The following is a 16873-nucleotide window of genomic DNA, read 5'->3' as shown; positions in this document are numbered from 1 at the left end:
TCAGATCAGTTTTTTGCACTTTGAAAGTGTGTCGAGTATTTAAAGAAACCTGTAAGAGGAAAAAAAAAACACAAAAAAGTTGCTAATAGCCATGTTTTACTATATATGTTTACTTAAGAGTTCCAGAATTTACTACTGTGCTAATGCAGCAATAATGTTGAGGAGTTGCATCAAGACGCACTTGTCAACACAGGGATTGAAAGAAATTAAGAAATATCTGATATTTTTATAACTGCAAAGAGTTAAGTATGGAATTATGGAATGCTTTATGGATATAGGCACCTGCCTCTGGCAAAAAAAAAAAATATCTATACCTTACAGAAAAACATATGCTACGGAAATAACTACAAAATGTGTACATTTGGTCTCCTTTATCATAGCTGACAGTTTATAGTACTGTATATAATCTTTGCTTGTGTCATTTGAGAATTCCCAAGTTAAATGTAAGCTCCTTGTAAGCTTTCAAAGTGACATGAGAAATAAAGATCTAATGCTAACTGAGAACGCCGTGTCATGCATGTGTCATTTTCTGGAACATAACGTTACTGAAACATGAAATGGCTTTAGATTTATTGAGAGTATCATTACAGTCTGCAACATGTGAGGAACATCCAGAATATTTGGTTCTCTATCATTATCTTTAACAGCAGCACTGACAGGAAGCAGACTGGACTACAGATATTCCTCACTATATTAACATGAATGTGTTTGACACAATATCAATGTTTTTAATAACTCTTGTTGCCCCCTACTGTTTTGTTAACATTTTGCACCCACCTCATTTAACTTAGATGAGAGTGTGATATTATTATTGTATCATTAATGAGTCTGATTGGACATTTTTGCAGGACTTTTTTGAATCCTCCTTGTATGTGTATTCATATTAATGTGTGTATTTCCCTTCACACATGAATGTGATTAGATAATTATGATGTCACTGGTCGTTATGATGCTAATTTCCTTCCTGTGAGTATTTGCGTGAGGAAGACCTGGAGTCACTAATAAGATTAAAAGGAGCTTTGCTTCAGTATGTGAGTGCTCCTAGGTGTATCCAGCACTTATCACACTTCCTGGACACGACTACTCTGATCTACTTTAATAGAGACATTACTGCAAACTATTTATTCTCAAGGCTGATGAACTGGAAACGTCACTGATGTCAAATAATTCCATGTTCAGTTATGAAAATATGAAGACTCGACAGGCTGTATCATCCTGGCTGCTGCTTTACAGGTGGATCACAAAGTGCAACACTGAGCTCCACGTTATTTATATCTAAATCATGGGTCTGAGCGTGCTGGGTTTATATTACAGACTATTAAATATTTGTAAGTATGTGTTTTGCTGTCTGCGTGTTCATGTCTGTAGTCCCTCATATAGGTAGGAGGCCCCACAAAAAGGTAAACCATAACATCTTCATCTGCCACTGTTTATAAAGCATCATTGCTTACACCTCATGAATGTGTATTTTGTTCATTTATCAGCACCACTTTCTAATAAAGCTAATAAAGTAGCAACTAATGGCTAATAACACACTTGCAGTACTAATGCTGAGTATAGATCACTTGATATACCATTAATAGGGACAACTATTGAGTTGCCAGCCAAAACAACCTTTGTGATGCACTCCAGTGCACAAACACTGAGAATGAACTTTACAGTGAAGAAGGAGACATCTTGTGTCCAGCAGTTAAACGTTTGAAATGAAATGTGTTTGTAATGAGGGAGAAGGAATAGATGACATTTTTGAAGTATTTTAACAAGATAATTGATCTTTTTTGTGGAAAAACCACATTAGACACAAATTATTTTCAAAGTATTTTATATACATCTTAAAACATGTCTGGAGGGGATCTTTAATAAAACATTTACTAATGTTTCATATGACTTATTAGAAAGTGAGAAATCCATGAGTATTTTTGTTAGCCAATTACCAACATTCATAACTACACTATTACCAAATAGAAACTAGCCAAAGACCTGGCAGCCCAGAGGCTGTTGTAACCGATGAATAAAGTATTCATAAATTATTTATTAACCTTTAATAAAACCATTAGTTACTACTCATAAATCTTTTATAAAGAATGCCTTATTAGGAAGTAGTACCAACTTATCTATCTACATGCTGGATATGCAAAAAGGTTTTGTATTCAGAAAAAGAACTTTATTTAAAATGATGCCATTGCATAGTTTGAATGAAACCACTGCTGGTACAGATTGACAATGCTTTAGGTGTTTTTGTTTTTCTCAAACACCTTGCTAGTCTCCTTATTGAAGTCGTTTGATGAACAGCCATTATTCTTGATGTCAGATTTTACCCTGGAGAGGATGAAAATGTCATATATAAAACAGTGACAATATATTACACTACACACAACACTGTGCCTGAAAATAAATACAAATGTTGGAATGGTTTCTTTGTGCGTGTACACCAGTACATTACGAAAGACTACATGAAACAAAAAATTACATAAAGATGTGGCTACACGGTGCAAAATAAATCATTACAAAAATAAATTTACAACAGTGAAAGGACAAATTAATAACCAATAAAGAACCACGGATTTAAATTATGAGTAACCTCTAAAAAAATGAATATTTTCTGGAGATTTTGAGCTGAAGTAGCAATAAAAGTATTTCTGTAGTTATGTTTGAATTATCCCTGCCAAGATCCTTTACTAACACTGTCCACCAAGAGCTTAACCATCTAAGCCCTATGTTCCTCCCACTTCAGTCCCATTTCACTCACATCATCCATTCACTCTAACCACTACATGTCATCTCAGACACAAAACAGAACCAAGCAGCATTCGTATACAAATGGGGGAACAGCTGTTGAAAAAAAAGGGTTAAAAGGGCACTTTAAATCTTGGTCTGAGGGACTTCGACCTCCTCGTCAGAGCTGGAGCTGGAACTGGAATCGGAACTCCTTCTCTCCTCCTCGCGCTTCTTAATCGAGTCCCTCTTGGCCATCTCCAAACTCTTCCTTTTCTCCTTCTCTTCAGGTTCCCCCTCAGCAAACTGGGCTTCTACCTTGGCCGGGTCAATGTAGGTGTAGAAATAGGCCATGATGGCAAAGATGATGCACACTAACACCAGCAGAGAGGCGAAGAGGATGTACTCGGCCCACTAGTGAACAGGAACACACACAGTGTTATTTTGGAGCTAAGCCTAAAGGAATCATTTGCTAGCATTCTCATATCTGTATGGAACAATGGTTAGCTTAGCTTAGCATTAAGCCTTGAAACTTGTTATTTTTATACTTTGATTTTTGTACAGATTAAACACACAAGATGTAATATGTTAATTTGTAAGCTTCATACATACATTATAGGCATTTAAATCACATTAACTCAACTTGCCCAAAGTCAGTGAGGACAATGTGTGTCTACCAATGGTTGAATATGATCCACCCACCTGATCTGGGAGCGTTGCAGCCTCGGCGACAATGAGCACAATGATGTTACCTACAGCAACAGTTAACAGCCAACCAGCCTGCAGCACAGACTTCATGTTGCTGGGTGCCTGGAGAGCAAAAGGAGATTCAAATAGAGCTACATATTATAACAAATTATGAAAGATACCAGTTTTACAGCCACAAGCACAAAATAACTGAAAAACATATGAATCCAATGCCAGTTACAGTTGTTTCCAAACAGCTTTTGCAGTGTTGTCAGGTATGTACTGAAAGCACCCTCTACCTGTGAGTAGGAGAACTCCAGGCCAGTGACAGAGAAGACCACCTCTCCTGCAGTGATGAGGAAATACTGAGGAATCTGCCAGGCCATGTGGACGGTGTTAGGTTGAATGTCCATCACCGCCTTGATGTTCTGTTCACACTAGAGGACACAGACAGGTACACAGGTGTCAATCAAAAAGTTACATTCAAGCTACGGTATATCGTGACTAAAGATGAGACATGAGTTACATCTTTTCCAAATGCGAACGTTGACGGGATGATCAAGGTGTAAGAGCTGCCGAAGCCCAGTGTTTGGGTGTAGGTGCACTGATCTCCAGCATCATTCTTGATCAGGAACTGTGCTCTGACAAACAAAAACAATACCATTCAGAGTAAAGAATATTCTCAGTCATAACTGTATGTTATACAATATAATATCAGAAAATATCAGTCTTACTGTCCATTGGGGACCGCAACATATTCTGACATGTTGTTGGTGACGATGTGTCCGTAGTCCAGACTACCAATAGTTACATTCAAGCCTGAGCCAAAACCATTAAAAAATCTGAGGAAGGAGAATGCAGCACACAACAGTTTTAAAGTGAGACTATGTAACATTTGCAACACATTCATTATCTTACAAATGAAAAGTTGAATTCATAAGCAATAAAAGGCACTCTCATGCAATTCAATACCCTCAGTTTAAAGCTACTTCACAAAGTCTGCTCACCAAACTCAGTGTCAGCTAAAGAACGTAATGATATGGCTGGCTAACTAGTTAATGTACCATAATAAAGGGGACCCCTGAGGCCTTGAAACGTATTTATATCGTCTTCAAGTCTAAGTTACATTCCCCCCAAAAAATATAGTTCATTAAGTTTGCTCAGAAAGCCATGAGTGTAATTATTTTCACACAATGTAACATGCTGTGATCTCCACATAACCAAAAAAATATATATTTCTATTACACCAAATTATGTTTCATAACTTTTCTCTACATTTTGCGTTTTGCATGTGAAATACTGGATACTTTAGTTCTTTAAACATCCATTAAATAAAACAATCTGAGAAGGACACGATCACTCTTCGGCCGAGTTGCTCTCAGTGTGAGGTCATAACATCTGACACATCTGGGTACCACTGATCTAAAGATTATTAGATAACATCGAACAGATTCATCATGATCTTATTATAATTTAATAATATGGCTACTCAGACCTTCAATACGAAACTATTTGAAACTTACCTGATAGCATTAGCGCCCTGTTCCGGCTTTGCTGTGATGTCCTTGAACTGGAGATAGAAATATACTTTATGAGGTCGACATATTTGTACTTTAAGTTAAATATGATTTAAACCATGGATGAACATAATTAACAACATCTGACAGCCTTGCTCACCTCCTCAGTTCTGAGTTGGCCTCCTAGTTGGCCTTCAACAATGGTCATGGTTGTCCGAGTGCCACCCTCTATAGTGATATCAGAAGGGACACCAGATCCCAGATCCAGGCCAAATGTTAAATCAAGGGTCAGGTAATCTTCATTGGCCTGTAGGAGAAAAGATCAGTCAATATCAATGAGTTAGAACAGACCTAGTTCTGGTAAATTTGGATAGTCAGTATCTGTGTGAACTGTATCATATGTTGACTGGAGTACCGTTAAAGGCTTCAAGGTAAACGTGTTGGGTCCAGCTGTGATGTTCATATCTTTGTTACGCATGTTGATGAACTTGACTTGGCCCTCAGCGCTTGATGGGAACGTGGGCAGGGTTTGCTAGAAGAAGAATTGAATTGCGTGTGTGAATTACACCTCATAAGGTAATGTGCGTTAAGATGCCCCGATGTGTGTTTTCATGCGTGTTGCACTCACATCGATCTGTAACTGGACCAGGGCAGCAGCGACGAACGCCATAGCAGCGAAGAACATCCCCACAGTCATCCTCTTCAACGGACTGCAGCACACACACACACACACACACATTTGACTCTCTACATCATCAATCACATGAAATAACAACTTGAACAACTAATAACTAATAATTATTCTAACCCCCCTATTTAGCCTTTACACGTACTGATTACATTAACTACACTCCTGCATTCTATTTATTCATTAAGTATTAATTTATTTATGAATATTTAAAACATCATCCACTGGTGAAGCCAGAAGAAATCTAGTAAGTGGACCTTGACTTAATTACTGTTTCAGAGGTCAAGAATGAACGTTCAAGTTCAACATATGAACACATGTTCAGTATATATATCTGCTTACAACTACATTATAGTGTGTTATAAACTATTATGTATATACTGCATACTGCATATTAATATTGGGGGTTTAAGTAATGTAATGTTTTCCATTACAGAGGAATAAAACAGTAGAAGAGACTCACGAGAAGTTTAATTTGCACTTGGAAATCAGCGGGTAGATCAGGCTATCCATGACTGGCACCAAAGCCAGGATCAAGATGGGGTTGACAGTCTGGTAGGAAGAAGGCGAGACACTCCTTTAAAAGTCTATTCTATCACTTCATGTCAACAGCATGTAGGCACAAGTATCATCAACACCACAACAAAGTCAAATGTCTCACCTGCATCTGATCGGGCTGGATGATGAGACTTCCCTGTTGAAAGAAGAAGAGTCTTAGAACAGAATCTCATGTACAAAACAGTCTTTTCTTTGGTTTGAGCTCATAAATTGTGACATCGCGAAAAAATAAACCACTTACAAAGTCGCCGTCCATGGTTGTCGCCTGGAGGGTCCATCTTGAGCCCTGTGGAGGAGACACAGCTCTCATTTAGTCTATCTTTGGATTCTGCTAGCACACTTCTGGACTTGTGTTATCTATTGAAATTTGCTGTCAATTAGAGATATTTTTGAATGGAGTTTGGTCAGGGAATGTGTATGTCCAGAACCTGATGGAAACTTAGATCTCTAACGCATGAACTCAATCTCCTGTTAGTGGTCTCAGAAGATATTCAGGGACAGAATAAATTGGTAGTCACCTGCTGGTCAAAGAGAGCCCAGAACATGGGCAGAGGGATGTAGAGGAACAACACCTTCAACACCATCTTCACCTGGGCAATCAGAAGTTTCTGGAAGAAAACAGGGAGAAGGATTATGAGTCCTAAGTCGTTAATAGTTTGTATTTGCATGTACTTGTGTTAATTATCCTGCGCTTACGTCATATTTCTCCTCAGCCCAGTCCATCCAGTGCTCTCTCTTAGGATACTCAGAACTGCGATGCCTGAAGCGGTTCTTGATAGCAAACTACAGATGACAGAAAGGACATTTAAATCACAGAGCATCATGACCATGGAAATAACATCTCATGCCTCTAAGGGGGTTGCATCTTTTTACCTAAAAATTAACCGAAATTCTATTTAAAACCAATCTGATCCATTTTTTGATGCTGAAAACAACAACATCTCGGCATCTTTCAGGAGCCACTCACCCCGATGCATTTGCAGACTTTCACCATGATGTTGCCTTGAGGGGCCGTCTTAACGTACATACCACTTCCAACAATGAACACAACTGCAGACACACACAAAAAGACATTTATATACATGAAAAGCTGACCATTTGTCACAAAAGGAAATTATCTATGACTCTTTCATGTAAGACAAACTTTATGGATGGCAATAAAGGATTAAATAATAAAGTTGTAACAGTTAGTAAATCATTTATCAATGCTTTTAGTGATAAGACATTATTGTTCTTGCAAAATCTGTTCTTACATCACTTACTTATTTGAAAGAAACGATTTATCAGCATTAATTACAACCTTCTCTACTAGAAAGTGGCACTATTTGTTCTCACTACAGTCCTGGATTTAAGAGTCTAGGTCAGTAGCTCCTAAACTTATTTACTTATTTATTCTTGTTTACTGGATTAGGAACAAAGAAAAGCAAAATTCTGCCATGTAACATTATGCAATGTATATTCTCTATGTTTTGCTTTTGTCTGGTGAAATAGTTGCATAGTTTTACCTCTTCAGGCCTCAAAAAATATTCAAATAAAGAATATCTACTGCAGTAATAACAAAGTTCTGGTGACAGAGAAGTAAAAAAAAAATAACATGAGTTCTTACTCAGGGCTACCACCATGAGAGCGGCAGGGACACCAAAGGCCAGAGCGTAGCACTTCTGTGGGACGTAGATACCACACTCCTGAGCTGGAAGGCACACACACACACAACAACGTGTTTTTATTCAGTTTGTCTATCATTCACTTGCTATATTTCATGCTCTGCGATCAACTTGAGTGTCCAGTCCTACCTCTGAGGATGGGGGTGATGACGGTGGACAGCAGACTGCCTGCATTGATGGACAGGTAGAAGATGGAGAAGAAGGTGCTTCTCTGCTTCTCCTATTGGACACAGAAAGTTTTTTTTTAACTGTCTCTCAGATGGACCTGATATCTCATATAAATCAAATTTCACCAGTGTCATTAACGTTATGGAGTAATCTTTGTCCTTGGCCTTGAACAATGTAATACACTCACAGCAGTGGTTATTAGTTAATAAACAACTAGCTGAGACGAATCAGAGATATAAGAAGTGCTGACGAGATACCACTGATAGCTGAGTAAGACATCTTTAAATGCTCTGTGTGTGCAAGAAAGAGATAAAGTCGTGTCCTGAGGGTGCATTCATGCATGAACATCAGAGGAAGGTCAATGTCTGTGTGTATCTTTGCGTCTAGCTGCATCTCACTATGTGTGTGTTTTATTGTATGTGTTGTGGACACTTGGTGGTGAATTGTGTGCTTGTAATAACAACAGTCTTTCCAGGAAACCTCTTGGAAGATATCTAAAATCTTAACTTGAATTAAATTCTTAAGACTGTGTATGCGCATGTGTGTGTTTGCTTGTGCAACGCCTAACCTGATCCTCTCGAAACTGGTCTCCACCAAATGCAGCCACGCAGGGTTTGATGCCTCCTGTTCCCAGGGCGATAAGTATCAACCCCACCATGGACAGAGCTCTGAAGGGCAAAACACAGCACAGACACAACGTCAATACATGTCTGTCGGTGTGTATCAGTGTTGCAGAGTTCTGAGCATGATCAACTCACACGTGGAAAGTCATGTTGTCGGGGGTCCCATCCTTGTTTGTATCTGTGATGTCATGGATTGCACTTACAGCCATGACAACCTGTCCCGCCGTGTACACAATGGACAGGTAAACAATAGTTCTGTGCAGAGGGAGGAGGAAAGAGCAAAGGGTTAAAACAGGTGTTCCTGATGTTCAGATTTAGATAAGATAGACAAGGGTTGAAAATCCAAAGATTAAATTTAACAACTGATTCTGTAAGATATGCCTTAATCCTAACTGTCTGAACAGGTTTGAAGTATTTAATATGTGCAGCTAGATGGAAATATGAATGCTGACATCAGAAAAGCACAATATGTTCAGCACATTTCAGTTTCAGGGATTTGGCTGCATTATAGACAAACTGCAACGCATTTTTTTTTTTTGTTTGCCTGCAGGATTTGAAACTCACTTGAATTTGCCGAGCCATGAGTCAGCCACAATGGCTCCCAGGATTGGTGTCAGGTAGCAAAGAGCCACGAATGTGTGGTAGATAGTGGTGGCAAAATCATCATCCCACTTCAGGAAGTACTTAAAGTACAGCACCAGCACGGCTGCAGACAGCGAGGGAGGAGGCGGGGAAAGACGGGAAAAAGTAAAAAATAAACAGGGATGCGATTAAAAAAAGGTGCTGCAGGCAGTGGTGAAGAAATATTCAGCAATACAACAGTTTAAAAATACTCCATTACAAGTAAAGTTTCTGCATTCAAAAATAAGTAAAGGTATTATCAGCTAAATGTACTGAAATCATCAAAAGTTCTTTTGAGCAGTAGGGTATAAAATCTTGAACAACAAGGCCACTATTGTATATCTGTCAAATAAATGTAGTGGAGTAAAGAGTTCAGTATTTCTCTCTGAAATGTACAGTAGTGGAGTAAAAGTACAAAGTACAAAGTGGAAATACTAAAGTAGTCCAAAAAAAAAAGTATTTAAGTACAGCACTTGAATAGAAGTAAGGCAAAAAAAATGCCACTACGACAGGTTAGGTTCACTATCAGTAATTTTTCATAAATGTCAATATCACTATTTTACTTGTGTATATATTTAAGTTGATGTATCATCATTATGCTTATAATTAATCTTTTTATTATATCTGCGCGTGTCTGTATTCATGAGTATTTTTCCCTTCCTTCCTTTTAAATCTATCTTCTCATGTACAAATGGAAATGTTTATATATTTTATATACTGCAATTGTGTTGTAAAGTGTGCACCTTGCAATAAAAGAAATCTTGTAGAACTAATTGTAAAATATGAATGATTGAAAGAATCTATTTCTTAACTGCATCAGATCCAGAAAAAAGTGACTCACCTCGCATGCCATAGTAGGAGAAACGCTCGCAGAACTCATTGACCACAATGAAAAAGATGCTTATTGGGTATCCACAGACAACAGCCTGTTAGAGCAACAGAAAAAAATGTAAGGATTCTATCACTAACTCTGACTCTATATCTATCTATCTACCAGCCCATATTCATTATAGTCTGTTCATGTTTTAACCATCCACTTGAGTGTCTAGAATTTGATTTTTTGTACCATAATTTTGATGACAATTTTTCTTCTGTATGCACATTTTTATAAATACTACAGAAGGTACAAGAACAGTTGGACTTACACTTTTTGGCCTAGTCCTCCTCTCTTCATCTTTGTCTGCAAATATAAGTTCTCATGAGTCACACATTATTTTCTTGTGAAGGATATTAATATAAATATTGCTACATATAGCAAAGTGAAGAAATACAATAATCACTATGCAAAAGATTAACTAAACTGATTTTTATAATTTGATAATTAAAATTTGAAGAAAGAAAAAAGTGTAATGCATGATATAAATAAATAATATTCCTCTAAAAAAAAAAAGAAATCCTCTAAGAAATCCCAAAAGGTGATGATGGGTTCCTGAGTGTCCAAAGCGCAGGGTTCTCATCCAGACCGGGACTCACCTGTCATGGTTGCCGTATGTGTTGAGTTTAGGTCCCTTCTCTGATTGAATCCTTTAACAGAAATAGATGGAGAGACTAGTGACCCCTGTCCTGCTCAAGCAATGAATATCAAGCTGTGGCCCGGCAGTCTTCTTATGTAACTTCCCATCAGACACCTCTTGTAGACGCCCACTGATACTGGACAGTGAACCACATGCAGCGTGTACATCTTGTCCAGCACCTCCCAACATGCATGTCACCATTCCCACCTCCCAGCACAACACAGATGCATGTGTCTGTTAGTAATTACTTAATGACTCAGAGAACTCAGATGCAGTGACAGACCTCACAGATAAAGAACTGTCTGGTCAGCTGATAAAAGAGGCAATTTGCATGATGCATTTCTTATTGCTTTCTAAACTGAATCTAACATGTTTCCTTACTATTATTATTATTTAGATGCACAGCGCACACTATATTTGAAGAATGACTATTCAACAATGACATTAAAATAAAAATGTAAAGTTAAAGACCTTTAAAACTTTTCATTTTCAAGTATAAATGTACAGATGAAGTGGTGTGTGTATTTGCTGATCATGGTCCTTTAAGAATTCAGATTGTAGCATGTGTGTACATATGTGATCATGTGTGTGTCTACTTGTGTATATCTAGGGAAATGTAAAACTAAACTCGTGTGTTAAAGTTTTGTGAGGCAGGTTCAGTAAATGTAGTTCATATTTTGTGAACTTTGCCAAACATACACAAATGTATATATACATTTATATCAGCCCCAGTTTGTGCCTCTCATGGGTTAATATTACATTCAAGTCACAGAGCTATGCATTCAAAACACCAATGTGTGATAAAAAATATTTAGTCTGCTGCACAATAACAATTTTTAGAGTTTTTAGAGCACTTCTTTTTCCAAATTCAAGTTCAAAAAAGTTAAAAAAAAATTTAAATTAGAAATTGTATTATTGGTATATGTTGATTTTATATTTTCATACAAAATAATATGTTTTCTTTGGGGGTTCTTGAAATACCTTCAGAACAGCATACAGTGTTAAATGCACTCCTGGTTTTTCAATGAGTGATAAGTACATTAATTATTGTTCAAAAAATCAGAAGTTTAGCTATTTTACTCAAGAGAGGCACAGACTGGGGCTATAAATATATGACAGTGATGACAGTGACTACAACATATAAAAATGTATTAAAAAGGTAAACTTAACACAAGTATAAATATTGACTTTCTTGTATATTTCACCAAATAAAGACACACACAAACTCACACCATTAAACACTAGCACGACTCACGCCAGACACATGATGTTTAGCAGCCCAAAGCTTAGTAACAATGGAGTGTTTGTCCAGTAACCCAATGGTGACACAACAAAATGTGTGTGTGTGTGTGTGTGTGTGTGTGTTTGTGTGTGTAGATTGGGAGGTTCTGGCGGTGATAAGGGGTGGGATTAGCTGGTCTTTTGCATGACAGCAAGCACAGTGGGGGGTTTTTTACAGGAGTCAGCATCCTGATTTCACTCGTGTCTCTCCTGTTTCTGAGATCTAAACACAGCACAGAGTCATTCACTCTGACACTGATCAACATGCTTGCTCATATGCAAATGTACAAAGAGAGAGACACACACATGTTATCACAGTAGTAAACATATTAATCATACTCAAGTTATTAAGGTTCATGTCAGCTGATGATATAAAAAAAATCACACATGGCCATTCTGTAATATAGTTTAACTGATAATGCAATAACAGTTGTAGTATATTTAGTACATAAGTAGATTATCGTAATATGGAGCCCTAAAATTGACAAAATATAGTATAAGTTTAACAGACAAGTCAAACTTATCACTGAATATATTACTAAATTGATTATACTATCAGTTAAAAAATTAAACTGGTCTATAATTAGCTAGCTAGCTGTTAACATTGGCTTGGTGGCTAAAATTCTCAAGCTATTGTTTAACAAGTTTATGCAGTGATGCTACAGCTCTACACAGTGTATGGGTGATTAACATTGCCTGCACTAGCAGGTGTAGCTAACTGAAAAGGCTGGTGCTCAGTGTGTTTAGATAAAAATTGTAAAGGTGAGGAAAATGGGAAATGTTGCTTTGGGAAAACAGGGAATAGATACATGATTATATGTGTGCCAAGTCCTTAAAAAAAAAAAGGAAAATGAAGGAGTTGAAAAGTTGTTGGGTTTTTGTTTTTTTTAACAACTGATTAGATAAAAAGAAAAGTATGAAACTTATTAAACTATATTTCTTTTTACAATATTTAAATTATTTACATTTCAGAAGGAAATATTTTACTTTTTACTTTACTACATTTAATTCACAGCTATAGTTACTAGTTACTTTTCAGAGCAATATTTTATACATAAATTGATCCATTTATAAAATATGCAGATTTATACAGTAGATCAGATCAGTTCTACTTTGACGCCATTTAAATACTGCTTACATATCAATGAATAAATATGAATTAATATTCCAATAATACTGTATATACATATGCATAATGAAAACTTTTAGTGTTCATACTTTAAGTACATTTTGCTCCCAGTACTTTTCTTAAGTAAGATTTTGAATGCAGGACTTTTACTTGTGGTATTGAAGATTTCAGTAATTCATTCAGAAATTTTGTCAGTTTCGGGACTCCATACTGATGAACACTGTTGCTGGTTTGCTGTTGCTATAGCAAACATCTGTACGTCTCAAAGTTGTTCTCCTTTGATATGAACAGTAATTGTCAACCAATCCAGCATCATCAATGTACTTTATAAATCCAGTATCCAGTGTAAATAAAGTATACAGGATAATATAGGATAAATAACAAGGCTGACATCTACCAATTTTGACAGTCAATATTTTCAACCTACCCACAGTTATATGCGGACCAGTCATACAACATGAGTCATTCATCTTCCACATTTGAGGAAAGTATTTGCTCCTTTTTGCTGCAGCGTTTACACAGTTCAGCAGGGCTTGCATAAAAGCTTTACTGACAGTTGAGCAATCTGCAGCTTCTGCTTCACAGATAAGGGACGGCTCTGAGTTGTGACTGAAACAAAAGAGGGGGCTTACAGGGTCAGAATCTGTGTGTTGTTGCGAGTGTGTTGTCTTGCCACTTCCTGACCTAAATGTTCGTCTTCTCATCCTTGAATGATAAGAATTTAACAGATCTGAAAAGACTTTACAGTGAACATATAAAAGCAAGGTATGGAAGATGTAATATCACAGGTTTTATTTATTATTAAGTCTTAAACATATTTACATGAGTGTCATTAAGTAAAAATGTTTTTTTATGATTTTACCTAACAGATAATAAAAGGCATCTACTGTACATGACAGACAAAGAAACAAAGGGGTAGATTACAAATTGTCACATCCTTGTCTTGCATTGCACAGTCTTTTTTCTAAAGTCTTTGGCAAGAGTGGTTTTCTGTGCAGTGGGTAGCCTTGATAACAATAGAAAATATTGCACACACTTTTCTTTACAGAAAATAGGTTAAAACATTGTGGTTCACTTGGCTTTAGACAGTTCCTATACACGTCCATTGGCCTAAAATAGAGTGACTAATTCTTTCAAATGTTCAAGATAAGAGAAAAGATAAACTGCATGGAAAAAATGCATCTGCTGTAACAGGGCCTCGATGAAAAAGAATAGAAACATGAAATGTAAAAATACTATGCATCAGCTGAAGAATGTATGTACGGTTACAGCAGTGGCATTTATTTATTTCCAACAATATCTTGAAACACTCTTTTACAAACACTGTACATAAACGGGAGCCCTACAATTAAAAAAACAGATACAGAAGAATAAGAGGTAGGGTCCCTGTAAGATTTAGACTTGGGTCAAATGCAAATACTGAAGTTCTTTGTGTTTGTTTTAATCTATGGATAGCCTCCCTTGGGTGGGGCTTAAGACATCAGGACAATTAAGATAACATTATATTGCCAGTCACAGTATTGGATACACACTTGCTGAGCCATCACATGTTCTTAACCCCATCTTCCATAGGATAAAACAAGCTATACAAAAAGATAAATGACCCGAATCTGGCAATAAGTGGATTCTCAAAGCTTGAAAGTCAACAGTATTCACTGGAGTCTCCATAGGAAACAAGAACAAAGGGCCTACTGATAACAGGGAGTGAACACCATATTTCCCAGCTCATGGCATGTACAGAAATAGAGAGAGAGAAAGAAAAACAATGGATGATGGCTTCAGGTTGTCTTAGAATGTGTCCAAATTGCTTCCTCTTGACCTGCAGGTAGTTTAACCAATCCTTAGTGGTGATGAAGGTATGAGTCTGGCTATATCAGAGTATGGTTGTTGAGCCATGAGCACTGGTTGGTGTGCCACTGATGGCGTTGAAGATGCCCATAGAGTCAGACAGAGTGTTCCTTGCGCCATCATCCACTGGGTTTATCTATAAGCAAAGGGAAATTAGAAAGATTAGGAAAGGTATTTATCCTCTTTAAAAGTGAAATGCATATATACAAGTTAATTTAAATTTAGGGATGGTAGGAAAATTATTTTGGGGGTTGAGAGGGTTATGTATTTCTTCATCTTGCTGAAGGGAGGGTAATTGAAGGGGAGGGCCTTTAACCATATAGAACACTCTATATACCAGATTTATATTTTAAGTCATTCTTGACTTGTGAAATCATTAAAAAAATACAAATAAAACAAAATAAAAACAATAAACATTTTTTTGACAACCACGTCACACCCCTCAGCTCTGTTCACTCCATCAGAAAACAGTTTAAGAACATTTTACTGAGAAAATTCAGTGAAGAGTGTAACAAGACAAAAATTTTCCAACAGCATAAAAGTGTAATGAAGACCTGTAGCAGAGCTGAAATGCTGTGGCCTCTCACTGTAGCAGGGCTCAGTACTTCTGCTAATTTGGCACTTAGGCTCAGGATAGTCTTTTGGTCAAAATGACTTAACCAGGTCCTAATAGGTTACTGCTGTCCCTAAAAGCTATTTCCTTTCTCATTCCTTACTCCACAATACTGTTTGCAAACCACAAATTATGAGCCAGCTTTTGCTCTCTCATTTGGTGTCACTGATTGTTACCATGGAAACATGGGTCTTAGCTCTTAGTTTGCCTGGGGGTCGAGTGGCTAACTTTTGAGGCTTAAAATATCAAGCTTTATTTTGTGAAATTATCTTACTTGCATTATACTAATCTAGGATTGGCCTTTTACTTAAGAACAGTCTAAAATCTCTTTGAAAACTGGCGACTGATCAGGTTCATGTTAATTTTTACTTTTTGGAATCTGCAGCCACAGAGTTACTGTCTGTTTCTCGTCACTCATTCGGGGGATAAACCTGTAATAACCATTTATTTAGCAGCTCTTAATTCAAACACAGAGAGAAATGGAAAATTCACCATTTTGTTATGCACCCCAATAATTTTCATACAGTCCCTAGCTATTCCACTATAGAGTACAATAACATCATCAAATGACAAAAGCAGCATTACCATCCAATCTGCGCAGGTCAGCACAAAGAGAGCAGGAGATAGGAGACATGGTTAGTGAATGAGCAGAAGATTGCAATAGAGGACAGCTCTTTAAGGTTAGTTGCATATACCATTAAACACAACGTTACACAATTTGAAACTGTGAGGAATGTTCAACTTTAAATATTTCCACATGCTATTTGGTAGACAATTTTATGCTAAGCAACTTACATTATCTTTTTCACACCTGATGCTCCAAAAACTGTAACCCATTAACTTAACCAACACATAAAGACCAACAATGCAACACAAGACAACTCTTATAGTAGTCACTAAAAAACTGACCGCAGAACAAATCTGGGCACATTTAACAGTAAATATAGTAGGAATATTTACTTCCTGTTAAGTTTCCCTCTTAATAAAACTGATCTGTCTGTTTGGAAACCTTTTAGTGTTTGGAAGTCCTTTTGATTTGTCATTTGGCCACTAACTATTGGCAGAGGTCTGTTAAAACAAAGCTACATGATTCTTTTGGGGACCACAAGCTCTATCAATTCACTTCAGATATGGTTTAAATACTTTTTATAGAGTGTACTACCTGAGTCCTGGATGGGTGGGATTTGTCTCACTGGACAACAGAATATGTTTCAGAAATCAGGTAACCTGGCATATTTTTCTGCAGC

The 16873-nt window shown here is 37.0% G+C and overlaps 2 protein-coding genes across 5 annotated transcripts in view; both read right to left on the bottom strand.

The window, feature by feature from the left end:
* Positions 1-1805: 1805 nt before the first annotated feature.
* On the bottom strand, positions 1806-10863 carry slc15a1b (solute carrier family 15 member 1b). The gene is made up of 23 exons (XM_067583365.1): positions 10715-10863; positions 10387-10421; positions 10083-10167; positions 9185-9326; positions 8756-8875; positions 8566-8665; positions 7959-8049; positions 7772-7855; positions 7133-7215; positions 6862-6948; positions 6684-6773; positions 6407-6451; positions 6269-6301; positions 6071-6159; positions 5548-5629; positions 5335-5451; positions 5080-5226; positions 4926-4972; positions 4137-4244; positions 3929-4043; positions 3702-3839; positions 3418-3525; positions 1806-3129 (listed from the first exon to the last, which is right to left on the bottom strand). Exons 1-23 carry the CDS (start codon positions 10719-10721, stop codon positions 2863-2865), a joined length of 2220 nt encoding a protein of 739 aa, XP_067439466.1. The 5' UTR covers positions 10722-10863; the 3' UTR covers positions 1806-2862.
* Positions 10864-13935: 3072 nt separating this feature from the next.
* dock9b (dedicator of cytokinesis 9b) overlaps positions 13936-16873 on the bottom strand; it is a 66421-nt gene continuing 63483 nt past the window's right edge. For all 4 annotated transcript variants that reach the window (XM_067582745.1, XM_067582747.1, XM_067582744.1 and 1 more), the window contains exon 52: positions 13936-15149. In XM_067582745.1, coding sequence (XP_067438846.1) covers positions 15039-15149 — 111 coding nt within the window. In that variant the 3' untranslated portion in view covers positions 13936-15038. The remainder of the gene's footprint in view (positions 15150-16873) is intronic.

Source organism: Thunnus thynnus, chromosome 24 (genome assembly GCF_963924715.1).
Source record: "Thunnus thynnus chromosome 24, fThuThy2.1, whole genome shotgun sequence".
NCBI lineage: Eukaryota > Metazoa > Chordata > Actinopteri > Scombriformes > Scombridae > Thunnus > Thunnus thynnus.
This window is presented reverse-complemented; position numbering and strand designations above follow the sequence as displayed.